The following is a 17,831-nucleotide window of genomic DNA, read 5'->3' as shown; positions in this document are numbered from 1 at the left end:
TCTATCCTCGGCGTGCCGGCGCTGAGTCGGGGGGCGGAACATCCAGGGCGCTCCGCCAATCAGCGCGGCGGGCGCGGCGGCGGCAGCCAATGCGGCCCGGGGGGCGGGGCCCGGCGGCCGCCATGATCGAGCAGCAGAAGCGGAAGGTCCCGGGCCCCGGGCCTGGCCCCGGCCCCGCACCCGGCGCCCCCCCGGGCCCCGCCGCCCCCGGAGCCGCCCCCGCGCCCGGCCCCGACCTCCCGCTCGTCCCCGTGCCCGCCAAGCGGCCCCGCCATGACCTGCCGGGGGCGCCGGGCACGGGTGGCGCTGGGGGGCAGCCGGCGGCCGGGGCTCTGCTGCAGGCGGTAACGGGGGAACGTGAGGGGAGGGTGGGAGGAGATCCCAATAGGGTGGAGAGCTGAGGGGAGAGGGCTGAGGGTGGCTCCAGGAGGAGGGAAAGCCACGAGGCGGTTTGATTGGGCGCTGCTGAGGCACCTTCGGTGCTGAGTGAGGGTCTGAGCACCTCGGAGCGGGTCCGGGGAATGGGGAACGGGCTGGAGCCCCAGGAGGGGCTGAGGGAGCTGGGGAAGGGCTGGAGCCCCAGGAGGGGCTGAGGGAGCTGGGCAGGGGCTCAGCCTGGAGCAAAGGAGGCTCAGGGGGCCCTTGTGGCTCTGCACAGCTCCTGCCAGGAGGGCACAGCCGGGGGGGTCGGGGCTGTGCCCCAGGGAACAGGGACAGGAGCAGAGGGAACGGCCTCAGGCTGGGCCAGGGCAGCTCAGGGTGGGCACAGCAGGAATTTCCCCATGCAAAGGGGGCTCAGGCCTTGCCAGGGGCTGCCCAGGGAGCTTTGCAGTGCCCATCCCTGCAGGTGCCCCAGCAATTCCTGGAGGTGGCACTCAGAGCTCTGGGCTGGGGACAAGGTGGGATCAGCTGGGACTCGATGTCCTTGGAGCTCTTTTCCCACCTCATCTCTGGATCCTGAACACCAGAATCCCAAAGGCTTTTCCCACAAGGGAATATCCATCCAGTGCAAGCCCAGCAGCAGAGGTGTCCCTGCCCCAGCCCCTTCTGGCAGGGAACATTTCCTGTTCCCCACAGCTCCAAACCCCTCACACCAACAACAGAAAAGGAGCCCTGCAAGTCCTTAAAATCCCATTTTTGCATATTGGGGGGAAATTACTGCATGGAAAGGGGGCTCAGGCCTTGGCAGGGACTGCCCAGGGAGCTTTGCTGTGCCCATCCCTGGAGGTGCCCAAGGAATTCCTGATGTGGCACTCAGTGCCCTGGGCTGGGGACAGGGTGGGGTTCAGGCACAGGATGGACTTGGTGACCTTGGAGTTCTTTTCTAGCCTCAGTAATGCTGGGATTCTGGTGGGAAGGTGAAGATGCTCAGCAGGGGTGGCAGGCTGGCTGTCCCCTGCCCTTGTCCCTTGTCCCCTCACGGTGTCCTCTCTGTCCCTCAGGGTCCCCCACGCTGCTCCTCGCTGCAGGCCCCCATCATGCTGCTCTCAGGACACGAGGGGGAGGTTTACTGCTGCAAGTTCCACCCCAATGGCAACACCCTGGCCTCAGCTGGCTTCGACAGGCTCATCTGTGAGTGGCACTGCTGTCCCCTGCTGTCCCCAGGCTCAGGCCCTGCTGCTGAGGGGTTTCAGCTCAGCCTCCCCTGCTCCTGGGGCTGAATTGCTTCCCCAGGAGGCTTTTCCCAGCTCCTCTGGCAGTGCCATCCTGCTGGGGCTGGAAATGTGCCTTGTGGTGTTATTGTTGTTGCACTAATTGAAGGGATGGGACTAAAATCAGGTTAAAACCCATTTATTGTTTAAATAAACATCAGCATCAGAGGCTGGGAGGTTTTGAGACAGCAGGCAGTGGCCATAGCTCAGGATAGTCACAAATTCTTTGTTGCAGGACAGTAAACAACTTTCTAACTTTGTGGACAGTCACCACAGAGAATGTTTTGCTTTTCTAACCTGTCACCTTTACTTAATTTTACTGCAATGCAGATACTTTAACCAATAGGCTGTAATTCATATACACACATATACTTCTGTTATAACATGTAAAAAATTATAATCTTTGCTATAAGAGGTTATAGCTGATAAGATGGCAAGCTATAGGTTTACAATGTAAGGGTGTAATTGTATAGAATAATTTAATTTATAATATACTTTAACCAATAGGCTGTAATTCATATGCACACATATACTTCTGTTATAACATGTAAAAAATTATAATCTTTGCTATAAGAGGTTATAGCTGATAAGATGGTAAGCTATAGGTTTACAATGTAAGGGTGTAATTGTATAGAATAATTTAAATCATTCTATACAATTACACCCTTACATTATAAACCTTTCACCATTTTACCAGTACAGTTTCTCACTTGCTTAAAGCATATTCTTATTTATAACTACAGAAGCATGAGTTTATGATTTTTTTACTTAATGTCTGTATACTTTATTTTCACATCAATCCAAGCTCCTTCCAAGGCTGCAAATCAAACCCTTCAGTGTCTGTGGCAGTTTTATCTTTCCATTTCCCACAGCTGGGGCAAGCTGTGACAGCCCTGTGTCCCTGTCACACAGCTTCCAGATGTCTGCAGAAATGCAGGTTTTATGCTTCCAGATGTCTGCAGAAATGCAGGTTTTGATGCTTCCAGAGGTTTGCAGAAATGCAGGTTTTGATGCTTCCAGAGGTCTGCAGAAATACAGGTTTTGGTGCTTAGGCTTGCTGAAGCAAAGATTATAATTTTTCTTAATAAATTCACTTTAACCAAGATCCCTGAATCTCCTGTACCCTGGGGCTCACCTGATGCTTTGTCACTGCTGTGAATGTCCCAGCTGGGGCTCAGCACTAGGGATGGTCCATCCTGCACTTTGCTGAGCCCCAAAGATCAGCTCCATGCACAGCACAGGCTGTTCCTGTGCCTTTCCTGTGCTCACCTGTCCCTTGGTGTCCCCCAGTGCTCTGGAACGTCTATGGGGACTGTGACAACTTTGCCACCCTGAAGGGACACAGTGGGGCTGTCATGGAGCTGCACTACAACACGGATGGCAGGTGAGGGCAGGGGCTCTGTGCTGCTCTGGAACAGGGCTGGAGCCCCAGGAGAGGCTGAGGGAGCTGGGCAGGGGCTCAGCCTGGAGCAAAGGAGGCTCAGGGGGCCCTTGTGGCTCTGCACAGCTCCTGCCAGGAGGGCACAGCCGGGGGGGTCGGGCTGTGCCCCAGGGAACAGGGACAGGAGCAGAGGGAACGGCCTCAGGCTGGGCCAGGGCAGCTCAGGGTGGGCACAGCAGGAATTTCCCCATGCAAAGGGGGCTCAGGCCGTGCCAGGGGCTGCCCAGGGAGCTCTGCAGTGCCCATCCCTGCAGGTGCCCCAGCAATTCCTGGAGGTGGCACTCAGAGCTCTGGGCTGGGGACAAGGTGGGGATCAGGCACAGCTTGGACTTGATGATCTTGGAGCTCTTTTCCCACCTCAGTGATTCTGGGATTGTTAACTGTGCTCAATCCATAGACTCCAAGTCTTTGTAGTGTGGGCAAAGGATCTGGGCGCAGCTATGACCCCCCCCAGTGCCATTGATGCAGTTTTGGGGAGCAGAGGGAAGTTTGTGTGGGGTCACAGGTGAGCAGGAGAGAGACCAAGTGAGATACTGGTTAATTTAAAAGGCTGTTCCACCATCGCTGCTGAGCTTTGCTGAGCTGTGCTCATCCCCGATGCTGCTTGAGGAGGAAGAAAACCAATTTCCAGCAGGGATTGAGGGGTGTTTGTCTGTGCAGCTGTTCCAGTGTCAGTCAGTGTTTCAGGGTCCTCCAAAACACCAAAGGGAAAGGTTCTTCTCCATCTCGTTACTTTTTGTCTTAGTTTGGAAAGCCAGGTGTCTGCTAAGGCAGGAGCCTGCCCTGAAATGGAAAATGCAAACCCTCTCCCTCTGAATTGCTATAAATTTTAAATTAAGGGGCTCTCAGGCAAAAAATAATATGGGAGCAGGAATAACAGTTATTTACAAGGGAAGAAAATAAAAGGATAAAATAAACAATGCAGTGAAGTAAACCAACAGTGCCAGAGTCAGAACCCAACCTGACACCCTGTGGGTCAGGCTGTTGGCAGCAGTGCCATTGGAATTGTGGCTCAGCCCTCCTGCAGTGTCAGGGCTGGTTCTGCTGGAGCAGGGATCCTGGAGAAAGGTGCAGTCTCTGCCTCTGAAGATCCAGGGGCAGAGGCAGCTGCTGTTCCTCTGGGCAATCCAGTGCAGAAGCCGTGCTGGTGTTGCAGAATCTCCAGATTCTATCCGGGTAGGAATGCTTGGCTCCTCCCTCTGGGCTCCCATCTCCCAATGGGATGCTGTAGTTCTTATCAGCCATGCAGGGACATTCCATAGCTGTTATCAGCAGGAGCAGTGGGTGTGGAAAAGATAAGGAAAGCTGCCCATGAACAGGAGACAACTGCCATAGAGATGGCAAACAGATACAATTTGCTTGGCAGTGCAGGACAGGAGTAAGGAGAGATGGGAAGGGAGCTGAGCCCTCACTGTGGTTGTTGCCTGCAGCATGCTCTTCTCAGCATCCACGGACAAAACCGTGGCTGTGTGGGACAGTGAGACTGGAGAGAGGGTCAAGAGGCTCAAGGGCCACACGTCCTTTGTCAACTCCTGCTACCCTGCCCGGAGGGGACCCCAGCTCGTCTGCACCGGCAGCGATGACGGCACTGTCAAGGTCAGTGTGTGCTGGGTTTGTGGGTGCCCTGACAAAGGAAGGAATGATGGATCTGACTCCATGTTCTCACATGGCTAATTTATTATTTTATGATACTATATTATATTAAAGAATGCCCTACTAAACTATACTAAAGAATACAGAAAGGATTTAGTAAGTAGTAAATGTTAAAAAGATAATAATGAAAACGTGTGACTCTCAACTTGGCCCTGATTGGCCAAAGAGTGAAAACAACTCCCAGCAGAATCCAATGGAACAATCACCTGTGGGTAAACAATCTCCAAACACATTCCACATGAGCACAGCACAGGAGAAGCAAATGAGATAAGAATTGTTTTCCTTTTCTCTGAGGCTTCTCAGCTTCCCAGGAGAAAAATCCTAGGCAAAGGGATTTTTCCAGAAAATGTGAATGCCCCACATGTGTGCCCTGGGCAAAACATGCAGAAAAAAGGTGGAAAATTTGTTTTAGGATCTTCCCATTTATCTGAGCTGAATTCAGCTTTTTCTTACAAGTTGCATTATTGCTCTCGAGTTCAGAGTCAAAAATGTGACAGCAAATTTCACTGCTCTCTTTTTTTCTGTACTTCTCAGGGTGGTGGGGAAGGTTGAGCTGCTCAGCTGGGATTTTTCTGCTGCACAGGATCTGCACAGCTCCTGCCAGGAGGGAACAGCTGTGGGGGCTGGGAACAGGGACAGGAGCAGAGGGAACGGCCTCAGGCTGGGCCAGGGCAGGCTCAGGGTGGGCACAGCAGGAATTTCCCCATGGAAAGGGGGCTCAGGCCTTGGCAGGAGCTGCCCAGGGAGGTTTGCAGTGCCCATCCCTGCAGGTGTCCCAGGAATTCTTTCTGGACAGAAAATCAGAGACCAGAGTTTCTGGATTAGCAAAGCATGAGAAGACTCTTCTGAAATCTGGGCTGGCTCCTTCTTTCTGCTGTTATCTCCTGTACTGGCTCCTTTTTCTCTCTCCTGAAATCTCTGCTGGCCTCTTCTTCCTTCCCTTCATTCCTGTGCTCCAGACACAGCAAATTCAATGTTTTTTATAAAGATCTCCACGTGTGATGTTTTTTATGAGACCCACAAAGGGATTTCAGGAGAGCAGGCTGAGTCTCTGCCAATATCTCTGCAATGATTTTGTTGTTAAATATCTGTGCCCACCTCTTACAAGTGCCACATTTCTTTCCAGCTGTGGGACATCAGGAAAAAAGCTGCTGTCCAGACATTCCAGAACACCTACCAGGTCCTGGCTGTCACCTTCAATGACACCAGTGACCAGATCATCTCTGGAGGCATCGACAATGACATCAAGGTAGGACCCTGTGTCCCTTTCCCTCCTGTCACACCTTGTGTTGGTCAAGGGCAGCTGTGGGTGCCACCTGCTGAATTTTACATCTCCAACCCTATACTGGTGGTACAGGGCCAGTAAAGTGGCAGGGAGCTGTGACAGCCTGGCAGGGACAGCGTGGCACTCGGGTGTCCCAGCACTGCTGTCACTGCAGAGCCAGGCTGGAATGCTGGCAGTGCTGGCAGCCTGGGCCAGAGCCATGTGTGAGGTAAGCTGAGGAGGATGTGGTGACGTCCCCTGTGTGCCCTCTGGCCCAGTTGGCAGCTGCCCTGGCACCTGATGCTGTGGAAAGTTCTCATTTACCAGTGAGCTCAGCATTCATTCAGCTGATTGCCCTGGGGCTGCAGGGCTCAGCCTGTCCCCATGGCCTCAGCCTGTCCCCAGCCTGTCACAGGCAGTGCTCAGTGTGACACTGGCACCAAAACTGCCCTCAGCCTGCCAGAGCTGTCCCCAACCTGTCATAGGCAGAGCTCGGTGTGACACTGCCACCAGAGCTGTCATCAGCCCCTCTCCAGCCTGTCCCCATCTTGTCACAGGCAGAGCTTGGTGTGGCACTGCCACCAGAGCTGTCCTCAGCCTGTCACAGGCAGAGCTTGGTGTGGCACTGCCACCAGAGCTATCCCCAGCCTGTCACAGGCAGTGCTCAACGTGACACTGCCACCAGAGCTGTCCCCAGCCTGTCACAGCCATAGCTCAATGTGACACTGCCACCAGAGCTATCCCCAGCCTGCCAGAGCTGTCCCCAGCCTGTCACAGGCAGAGCTTGGTGTGGCACTGCCACCAGAGCTGTCCCCAGCCTGCCAGAGCTGTCCCCAGCCTGTCACAGCCAGTGCTCAGTGTGGCACTGCCACCAGAGCTGCTCCCACTGCCCCTCTTTGGGAAGAACAGCCTGGAACTGGGAATTGGGGAGTTCCTGCTCTGTGCCAGGGGCATTTGGGGGATTTTGGGGCCAGTTCAGGAGGAATTCTGCAGGCCTGGGGCTGCTGGCGTTGAACTCCTTGGACATTGAACAGATCCACTTAGAAATGTTTTGAAAGGCAAATTCTGTCCTTCTAGAAACCCATAAACGTCCAGCCTCATGTTTCCATAGGATCATGGAGTGGTTTGGATGGAAAGAATGAAACCCCACCCAGTGCCACCCCTGCCATGGCAGGGACACCTGCCACTGTGCCAGGTGCTGCCAGCCCCAATGCCCAGCCTGGCCTTGGGCACTGCCAGGGCTCCAGGGGCAGCCACAGCTGCTCTGGCAATTCCAGCCCAGCCCCTGCCCACCCTGCCAGGGAACAATTCCCAATTGCCAAGATCCCATCCAGCCCTGCCCTCTGGCACTGGCAGCCATTCCCTGGCTCATGTGTGTGGGGTTGCTGCCACATAACTCCTTGGACTTTGAACACATCTGTTACCAATCTAAGGCACAAATCCCATTTGCCCACAACTCCCATCTGTGGTGGTGTTCACAGGGGTCCCAGGACGAGGGAAGAGATGAGAATCTTGACTCCATGTTTCAGAAGGCTGATATATTATATTATATTATATTATATTATATTATATTATATTATATTATATTATATTATATTATATTATATTATATTATATTATATTATATTATATTATATTATATTATATTATATTATATTATATTATATTATATTATATTATAGTATAGTATAGTATATTATAGTATAGTATATTATAGTATAGTATATTATAGTATATTATAGTATAGTATATTATAGTATAGTATATTATAGTATAGTATATTATAGTATAGTATATTATAGTATAGTATATTATAGTATATTATAGTATAGTATATTATGCTACGCTATATTATAGTATATTATATTATGCTATATTATGCTATATTATATTATAGTATATTATGCTATATTATATTATAGTATATTATAATATATTATATTATGCTATACTATGTTATGCTATACTATGTTATGCTATACTATATTATACTATACTATATTATACTATACTATATTATGAAATTGATATATTAAAACTATACTAAAAGAATACAAGAAAGGATTTCATCAGAAGGCTTGAAAGGAATGGAATGATAATAAAATCTTGTGACTGACCAGAGAGTCCAAGCCAGCTGACTGTGATTGGCCATTAATTAAAAACAACCACATGAGACCAATCCCAGATGCACCTGTTGCATTCCACAGCAGCAGATAATCATTGTTTACATTTAATTTCGGAGGCCTCTCAGCTTCTCAGGAGAAAAAATCCTAAGGAAAGGATTTTTATAATATATGTCTGTGACACCCATCAATCTCCAGCACTGCTGGCTTTGTTTGTGTGTTTGATTCTGTGTTTGTTTCTGTGTTTATGTGTTTGTGGTTTGTGTGCCAGGTGTGGGACCTGCGGCAGAACAAGCTCACCTACACCATGCGGGGCCACGCTGACTCGGTGACAGGTCTGAGCCTCAGCTCTGAGGGCTCCTACCTGCTCTCCAACGCCATGGACAACACAGGTACAGCCTGCTGAGCTCCAGGGACACCTCTGCCTGCTCATCCTGGCACAGCTGAGCTGGGCTGGGCTGCAGGGAGCTGGGCTCCAGAGCTGAACCCTGAATTTGGGTCCTTGAGGGGAGAGCAGCTGCCTCAGGGGGTTTGTCCCAGCTGGGAGGGAAATGGGGACAAGAGCCATGGCACAGGTTATCCTGCAGGACACTGGGGACAGGAGCCATGGCACAGGTTGTCCTGCAGGACACTGGGGACAGGAGCCATGGCACAGGTTATCCTGCAGGGCCTGGGGACAAGAGCCATGGCACAGGTTGTCCTGCAGGGCCTGGGGACAGGAGCCATGGCACAGGTTGTCCTGCAGGACACTGGGGACAGGAGCCATGGCACAGGTTGTCCTGCAGGGCCTGGGGACAAGAGCCATGGCACAGGTTATCCTGCAGGACACTGGGGACAGGAGCCATGGCACAGGTTGTCCTGCAGGGCCTGGGGACAAGAGCAATGTCACAGATTTGTCCCCTCAGAAGAAGTGACAGCTCAGCCCCTGCAGGACATTGAGAACGAGAGCGATGGCACAGGTTGTCCTGCAGGACACTGGGGACAAGAGCTATGGCACAGGCTGCCCTGCAGGAATTGGGGACAAGAGCCATGGCACAGGTTATCCTGCAGGAATTGGGGACAAGAGCCATGGCACAGGTTTGTCCCCTCAGCAGGAGTGACAGCCCAGCTCCTGGAGGATACTGGGGACAAGAGCCATGGCACAGATTTGTCCCCTGAGCAGGAGTGACAGCCCAGCTCCTGGAGGACACTGGGGACAAGAGCCATGGCACAGGTTTGTCCCCTCAGCAGGAGTGACAGCCCAGCTCCTGGAGGACACTGGGGACAAGAGCCATGGCACAGGTGATCTGTGCACTCTGGCTCATGTCAAGGTGACCTGGCTGTGTCCCCTCAGCAGGAGTGACAGCCCAGTTGCCACCCTGCTGTCCCTGTGTCCCTCAGTGAGGCTGAGCCCATCAGGGCTGTGCCCATGGGATGTGGCAGGGTGAGGAAAAGCCCCTTGTGAGGAGCTGGGCTCCATTTTGGGATGACAGCTTGGGAAGTTTTTGTATTTCCACATTGCAAAGCCTGCTGCAGGGGAAGCTGCTGGTTCCCCATGGCCTCTGGGGAATGAGGGGTCAGGGAGCCTGTCCTGGGCATGGGGGCTGTGCCAGGGTTGCCTGTCCCTGTCCCCCTCAGCCTCTGTCCCTCCTTCTGCTGCAGTTCGGATCTGGGACGTGAGGCCCTTTGCCCCCAAGGAGAGATGTGTGAAGATTTTCCAGGGAAATGTCCATAATTTTGAGAAGGTGAGTGTGCTCCACTCCTTGTTCAATTCTGAGTGTGCTCCACTCCTTGTTCAATTCCCTCTGCTATCAACTTTCCTCTAAATTGTTTTTTTTCAATTCAAGCTTAGGCCAGAAAGGCTTTAATAAGAACTCAAAGAAAGATGAATCCACAAAGTGGGTTCCAATTAAAGCCTCAGTAACAAGATTTCTTTGCTCAGTTCTTTTGTAATTAGTTGTAAATGAAGTGTTTTCTACACTTACCATCTACTTTGTGTAAAATAACAAGGCACTGGCTGTTTCCAGCAATGAAATAAAATCTGTAATTACCATCTCATCTTCCAAGGGAGATCATTAAAGTGGTGCTGGTTAAAGTCTCATGGTAATTTTAGTTCAAGGAAAAGGGGGAAACTAAATAGGTCTGTGCATTTTCTTTTGTTTTAGAACCTTCTGAGGTGCTCCTGGTCCCCAGATGGCAGCAAAATTGCAGGGGGCTCTGCTGACAGGTGAGTGCCACTGCATTCCTGTGTTCCCAGCAGCCCTGATGGATTTGCAGCATTCTCCAGGCTCAGGGCTGTGTGTAGAGGTGGGAAATCCCAAACAGCCCTCAGGAGTTTTCCTCATTTCCCTGAGCAGGGATGTGTTTCTACTGCTTTGGGCTCTGTGGAGGAGCATCTGACTGTTGTAAAATCTGGTTATTATTGTCAAAAGCTGACTGAGGCTCTGCCCTGTCCCACCACAGGATCCCCAGCAGGTGACAGGGACATCTTTGCCACTGGCTTGGACCCCTGGGTGTCCTGGCAGAAGCTTGGGGGGTCTTTGAGCAGGGTCTGTGTGTGGGGTTGGAGGATGAGGAGCACAAATCCCGGTTAAATCCCTGCTCGTTGGGATTTCAGAGATCATTAATGACTCCTCCTTTAATTAAGGAGAAAAAATCAATTGGCACATCTCAGACTTGCAAATGAAAGATTCTGTAAAGTGAGCTGAGGAGTGAAAGGGCACAGGGAGGAAGCAGAGCAGGGTCTGAAGGTCCCTGTGAAGGACACCAATGTCCCCTGGAGCAAATCCAGGCCCAAAACCAGTGCCAAGGAGACAGGAATTCCTGCAGGCCAGGGGCCAGGCCATGGAGCAGCAGTAATCACCTGATTAATGAGCTTCTGATAGCACAGAGACAGAACTTGAGCTCTCCCTGTCCAGATTTAGTGGGGCAGCTGTCCCAGCATGAGCTGGAGCTGTGACTGCCCCCAGCCCTGCTGGGCTCTGAGTGGGGAGGGAGAATTCCTACCTGGGGAGAGCAGGGATCCCTGCCCTGGGGGGAAGAGGAGCAATTCCTGCCCTGGGAGAGCAGCAATCTCTACCTGGGGAGAACAGCTCCTGCTTTGGGAGAGAGCAGCTCTTGCCCTGGGGGAGAGGGCAGCAATTCTTGCCTTGGGGGAGCAGCAGTTCCTACCTGGGGAGAGCAAGGATTCCTGCCTTGGTGGGGAGAGCAGCAATTCCTGCCTTTCTGCCTTTGAGAGCAGCAATTCCTACCTGGGGAGAGCAAGGATTCCTGCCCTGGTGGGGAGAGCAGCAATTCCTGCCTTAGAGAGCAGGAATCCCTGCCCTGGAAGAGCAGCAATCCCTGTCCTGAGGGGGAGAGCAGCAATCCCTGCCCTGAGGGGTGGGGAGAGCAGCAATTCCTGCTCTGGGAGAGAAGCTCCTGCCCTGGAAGAAAAGCAATTCCTGCCTTTGGAGAGCAGCTTCTGCCTTGGTGGGAGAGCAGCTCCTGCCCTGGGAGAGCAGCAATTCCTGCACTGGAGGGGAGAGCAGCAATTCCTGCCTTAGAGAGCAGGAATCCCTGCCCTGGGAGAGCAGCAGTTCCTGCACTGGAGGGGAGAACAGCTCCTGCCCTGGAGAGAGCAGAAGTTCCTGTCTGGGAGAGCAGCAATTCCTGCCCTGGGAGAGCAGCAATCCCTGCCCTGGGAGAGCAGCTTCTGCCTTGGAGGGAGAGCAGCAATTCCTGCACTGGAGAGAGCAGAAGTTCCTGCCTTGGGAGAGCAGCTCCTGCCATGGAGAGCAGCAATCCCTGCCCTGGGAGAGCAGCTCCTGCCTGGATCCCTGTGGCCAGGCTGAGCCCTGTTCTGGGCAGGTTTTCCTGGAGTTTGGGTCACTTTTGGTTCTTTTTGCAGGTGCTGCTGGAGCTCAGGGCTCTGACAGCTCCTGGGCCAGGTCCCAGCAGAGCTCCCCACAGCACACACTGGGATTTTGGGGTTTTGGGCTCAGTTTCCCTGACTCTGAAACTGTTTTTAAGAGAAGTGTGAAAGCTGAACTGTGCCTGGTGCTGCCAGAGGAGGATCCTGTGGGGTTCTTAACCCAATAGGGGCTCAGGCAGGAGCCAGCAGAGGGTGATCAAAGGGCTCAGCATGATCCCATCACTCCCTGATAAACGCTGGTGAGTGCCTCATGTGGCACAGCAGGAAGAAATCCCATCTTGGAGCTGCTGGCAGGCAGGGATTGCAGTGCAGCAGGGGCTGGAGGCTCTGGGCTCCTCACTGCCAGCCCAGGGCATGCCTGGATGTGCACAGAGTGTGTGGGGCTGTTTGGGAGGGTGAGACTCCTCCTCAGATCAGCATTCCCAGTGCTGCTTTGCTCCCTGTCCCTACACTATGAAGGATTTTTTTTTTTGACCTCACAGCTTTCAAATCCATCTCTGTGCCGTGAGGGGCACTGCTGGCAGGGAGGTTTTTGCCACTCTTGATTCCTCCCTGCTCAGCCTCTCCTCTCCTGGGCCTGTCAGAGCAGCATTTTTCCATTTTGCTCCTGGGAGGTTCCTGTTTATCCTCACAAAGATCATTCCAGCTGCAGAGCTGTCACTATGGGACACAAAACAACACAAGCACACACTGCTGCTCTCAAGGTGAAGAAAAGGGAAGTTTATTTTCTGACTCCAACATTTACAGATTTCCAAAGGTGACAGTGCTGTGACAGTGTTCACAGGGGTCTCAGGATGAGGGAAGAGACAAGGATCTGACTCCATGTTTCAGAAGGCTGATTCATTATTTTATGAGATATATTACATTAAAACTATACTAAAAGAATAGAAGAAAAGGTTTCATCAGAAGGCTGGCTAAGAATAGAATAATAATCATAATAAAGGTTTGTGTCTCGGCTCTCTGAGCTCACTGTGATTGGCCATTAATTAGAAACAACCAACATGAGACCAATCCCAGATGCACCTGTTGCATTCCACAGCAGCAGATAATCAATGTTTACATTTTGTTCCTAAGGACTCTCAGCTTCTCAGGAGGAAAAATCCTAAGGAAAGGATTTTTCATGAAAAGATGTCTGTGACAACAGTGCCACCTCACCAATGACACTGAACAAACCAACAGGCCATCAAATTTCTCCTCCTCCATAAAAGAATGCAAAACAATGAGTTATTTACAGAAAGTGTGTGAGAAAGTTTGTTACAAGAATGTGAACATCAGAAGGTTTAGAAAATCAAAAATCAGGGTGACACAGAACCACCTGGGGGCACAGGCATTTTCCTTGGCCCATGCCTGCCCTCAGCAGGACTCTGTGTCTTGGTTTGGAAAGAAAGGAGTCTGCTAAGGCAGGAGCCTCTCTTGAAATGGAGAATGTAAACTCTGTTTACTCCTCTGAATTGCTATAAATTTTAAATGAAGGGGCTCTCAGGCAAAAAATAATATGGGAGCAGGAAATAACAGTTCTTTAATAAGGAAGAAAACAAAAGGATAAAATAAACAATGCAGTGAGCTAAACCAACAGTGTCAGAGTCAGAACCCAACCTGACACCCTGTGGGTCAGGCTGTTGGCAGCAGTGCCATTGGAATTGTGGCTCAGCCCTCCTGCAGTGTCAGGGCTGGTTCTGCTGGAGCAGGGATCCTGGAGAAAGGTGCAGTCTCTGCCTCTGAAGATCCAGGGGCAGAGGCAGCTGCTGTTCCTCTGGGCAATCCAGTGCAGAAGCCGTGCTGGTGTTCCAGAATCTCCAGATTCTATCCGGGTAGGAATGCTTGGCTCCTCCCTCTGGGCTCCCATCTCCCAATGGGATGCTGTAGTTCTTATCAGCCATGCAGGGACATTCCATAGCTGTTATCAGCAATGTCCCCTCCCGAGGGAGGTGTGAATGTGATCACTCAAAGAGAGAGATAAGGCAAACTGCCCACCTGACAAAGGTAATCTGCCATACAGATGGTAATGGAACACATCTTGCATTGCAATCTGGAACTCTCTGTTGCAGGTTTGTGTACGTGTGGGACACCACCTCCAGGAGGATCCTGTACAAGCTGCCTGGCCATGCTGGCTCTGTCAATGAGCTGGCCTTCCACCCTGAGGAACCCATCAGTAAGTGCTCCCCCCTGCCAGGGCAGCAGCTCCAGGGCTCACTGAGCTGCTGATCCTTTGGGAAGTGACTTCAAAATTGCCACTTATCAGGTTTAGGGGTGGTAGAGCCTGGTTTGCTCATCTCCAGTTGAGTGGGGGCACCCTGGGTTGAGCACAGGGACTCTGGGACTGGGCTGGGGACACCCAGAGGGCAGCAGGGTGGCTCTCGGGTGGCTGCCACTGCCCAGGGCTTGTCCTGCCTTCCCAGGGGCCATGAGGAACAGGTTTGGAATGGCTGGGATGCCAGGGGTACAACCATGTGTGGTGATTCCATCAGGACATGGATCACCTGGGAGCCTGGGGGGTCCTAACTGCCCCAAAAGCTGTAGGAAGCAAATCAGAGAATCACAAAACCACAATCCTAGAATAGTTTGGGTTGGAAGGGACCTTAAATCCCACCCAGTGCCACCCCTGCCATGGCAGGGACACCTCCCACTGTGCCAGGTGCTCCAGCCTGGCCTTGGGCACTGCCAGGGCTCCAGGGGCAGCCACAGCTGCTCTGGGCACCCTGGCACAGCCCAAACCTCTCTAACCAGCCCTTGCCAGGCTACAAACCCCCTGTGGCAAATGGCACTGGGGGCACCTGGAACCAGCCAGGAAATCATTCTTTCCTTTCCTTTCTCCATTTGCTGCAATGGGTTTTGGTGCTGGTTTCCATCCTTGGTTCAGGAATGTGAATGCCAGAGTGGTTTGGGTGGGAAGGGATCTTCAATGGCAGCTGATTGCAGCCCAGGGACACCTGCCACTGTGCCAGGTGCTGCCAGCCCCAGTGCCCAGCCTGGCCTTGGGCACTGCCAGGGCTCCAGGGGCAGCCACAGCTGCTCTGGCAATTCCAGCCCAGCCCCTGCCCACCCTGCCAGGGAACAATTCCTTCTCAAAATTCCACCAAAGGAAGCTCTGGCTGCAGTGGGTTTGGGTCCTGTTCTGGAGGTGGCACCACATTCAGAGCTGGCTGATACAAAGCTCAGGGTGGCTTTTCAGAGCCATCTGAAGCTGGGACCAGGCTCCATTCCCATCTCCTGGGCTGGGCAGGACTGCAGGGTGCTGGGTTTCCATGGAAATGCTCCCCTCTGGGCCTGGTCAGCAGCCAAAAATTCCCTGCAGTCACCCCCAAAGGCAAAGCAAGGGGCAGGGAGCTGGGTGCCCTCAGCTCTGCTGGGCTGGGGCTGTGCTGGGGGAGCAGAGCCGGCTCCTCTCTGCGTGTGGGATCCTGTGCTCAGCTCCTCTTGGCTCATCAATCACAAATAACAATTAAAAAACTCTTAATAAAAACCCATTGAGTCGTTCAGCTGCTGGCTGGGAGCTCCTGGTGATGTTAATCCATAAATCCCTGCAGGATTCTCACCAGGCTGTGCAGGGTGACAAACACTGGGCTGGGAATTGGTGCAGAAACCCCCAGAGCTCTCCTGGACAGGGATGAAACCACTGCTGGTGTCTTCTGGGTCATTCTTGGGAATTCCCTGAAGAGAGGAAGGGCTGGAGCCCCAGGAGGGGCTGAGGGAGCTGGGCAGGGGCTCAGCCTGGAGCAAAGGAGGCTCAGGGGGCCCTTGTGGCTCTGCACAGCTCCTGACAGGAGGGCACAGCCGGGGGGGTCGGGCTGTGCCCCAGGGAACAGGGACAGGAGCAGAGGGAACGGCCTCAGGCTGGGCCAGGAGAGGTTTGGGTTGAATGTGAGAGAAAATCCCTGTCCATGGCAGGGGAATCTGATCTGGAAGGTTCCCTGACATGACACCCACCCTGCCTGTCCTCTATGGGGCAGAGCTCAGGTCAGAGCTGTGTTGGGCTCTGCTCCAGGGAACAGGGACAGGAGCAGAGGGAACGGCCTCAGGCTGGGCCAGGGCAGCTCAGGGGGGATTTTTGGGAAGAATTCCCCATGGAAAGGGTGTCCAGCCTGGCAGGGGTGGAGCCCCATCCCTGGAGGGATTTAGAAGCCCTGTGGATGTGGCACTTGGGGACATGGACGGGGCTGGGTTAAAGGTTGGACTCGATGATCTCAGAGGGATTTTCCAGCCTTGATGATTTTATAATTCCATAAAGGCATCATAATATGGCCCTTCTGGCCCATGTCCAGCCCTGCTGGTGGAGTCCCCATCCCTGGAGGTGTTCAGGGCACTGCTGGGCAGGGGTGACCTGGGCTGGTGCCAGGCTGGCCGGTGCCTTTGATGCTCTCGGGGGTGTTCCCCAAGCTCCAGGATCCCGTGGCTGTGGCTCAGGGTGGCTCAGGGCCGGTGGGAGCTGGGAGCCACTGGGTTTTCCCTGCTCCCAGGGAATCCTGTCCTGGGGACACTTTCCTGGCCACATGTGCCCTCTAGTGGCACCGGCAGCTGGCAGAGCCGGGCTCGGTGACACAGAGCTGTTCATGGCTGCCTTGGCAAGCAGCTGAGACCTGGCCTGCAAAAAATGAGGAGGTTGGGCTGTGCCCTCAGGGAGGTCACAAACCACTGGGGTCATTTTTGTATTCTATTTCAATTTTTATATTCTAATTTTTGTTTTCTTTTTCAGTTTTTATATTCCATTTTAATTTTTGTATTCTCTTTCAGGTTTTGTATTTGAATTTTTGTATTTATTTCAGTTTTTATATTCTATTTTAATTTTTGCATTCTATTCCAGTTTTCATATTCTAATTTTGATATTCTATTTCAGTTTTTGTATTCTATTTTAATTTTTGCATTCTATTTCAGCTTTTGTATTTTAATTTTTGCATTCTATTTGAGTTTTTATATTCTATTTTCATTTTTGCATTCTATTTCATTTTATATATTCTAATTTTTATATTCTATTTCAGTTTTTGTACTTTAATTTTTGCATTCTATTTCAGTTTTTATATCCTATTTTCATTTTTGTGTTCTATTTCAGTTTTTCTATTTTAATTTTTTGTATTTTATTTCAGTTTTTATATTCTAGTTTAATTTTTGTATTCTATTTCCGTTTTTATATTCTGTTTCAATTTTTGCATTCTATTTCAGGTTTTGTATTTCAATTTTTGTATTCTATTTCCGTTTTTATATTCTATTTTAATTTTTGCATTCTATTTCAGTTTTTATATTCTATTTCAATTTTTGCATTCTATTTCCGTTTTTATACTCTTTAAATTTTTGCATTGTATTCCAGTTTTCATATTCTAATTTTTATATTCCACTTCAGCTTTTATAATCTGTTTTAATTTGTACATTGTTTTAATTTCTTTATTCCTTTCTGTCCTTGCCCCTCAGTTCTCTCTGCATCCAGTGACAAAAGGCTCTACATGGGGGAGATCCAGTGATGCCCCAGGAGCTGCAGGATCCGTGCCTGGGTGCTGCCCTGGCAGGAGCTGGGTGCTTCCCCTCCCAGGGCAGCAGGTGACAGAGCTCGGTGTGACAGCCCAGTGCAGGCTGTCCCCTCCCCACATCTCCCTGGGCAGCTTTTTCCACCTCTCCTTTCTTTGGGAGGCAGGAAAACTTGGATCTCAAAGGAATTTCGTTCTGGCTGTGCCACTGACAGTGAAACCTTTCTCCAGATCCCTTGAAATTGAGAACTTTTGGTTCAGTTCCACACGTGGCCTGTATATCCCTGTCCTGTTTCCTTTGGAGGTTTTTTGATACAGTTAAAACTGCAATAAATGGCTTTTTTTACACA

The 17,831-nt window shown here is 51.5% G+C and overlaps 1 protein-coding gene across 1 annotated transcript; it reads left to right on the top strand.

Moving 5' to 3' along the window:
• Window positions 1-122: 122 nt before the first annotated feature.
• Window positions 123-17,831, top strand: SNRNP40 (small nuclear ribonucleoprotein U5 subunit 40). The gene is made up of 10 exons (XM_063177393.1): window positions 123-344; window positions 1,443-1,572; window positions 2,943-3,036; window positions 4,524-4,689; window positions 5,873-5,995; window positions 8,405-8,525; window positions 9,775-9,857; window positions 10,278-10,339; window positions 14,074-14,177; window positions 17,429-17,831. The coding sequence occupies exons 1-10, from the start codon at window positions 123-125 to the stop codon at window positions 17,476-17,478; spliced, it is 1,155 nt and encodes a 384-aa protein (XP_063033463.1). The 3' UTR covers window positions 17,479-17,831.

The sequence above is a fragment of the Melospiza melodia genome, chromosome 27 (genome assembly GCF_035770615.1).
Source record: "Melospiza melodia melodia isolate bMelMel2 chromosome 27, bMelMel2.pri, whole genome shotgun sequence".
NCBI lineage: Eukaryota > Metazoa > Chordata > Aves > Passeriformes > Passerellidae > Melospiza > Melospiza melodia.
The sequence above is the reverse complement of the archived record's forward strand: the minus strand, read 5'-3'. Positions and strand labels throughout refer to the sequence as shown.

What these genes read in the sequence shown, in the direction of transcription:
- SNRNP40 (XM_063177393.1), top strand. Translation starts at nt 123, where the DNA reads ATGATCGAGCAGCAGAAGCGGAAGGTCCCGGGCCCCGGGCCTGGCCCC. An exon ending in GCGATGACGGCACTGTCAAG is followed by an intron (nt 4,690 to 5,872) that starts GTCAGTGTGTGC and finishes ATTTCTTTCCAG; the next exon opens with CTGTGGGACATCAGGAAAAA. An exon ending in GCATCGACAATGACATCAAG is followed by an intron (nt 5,996 to 8,404) that starts GTAGGACCCTGT and finishes TTTGTGTGCCAG; the next exon opens with GTGTGGGACCTGCGGCAGAA.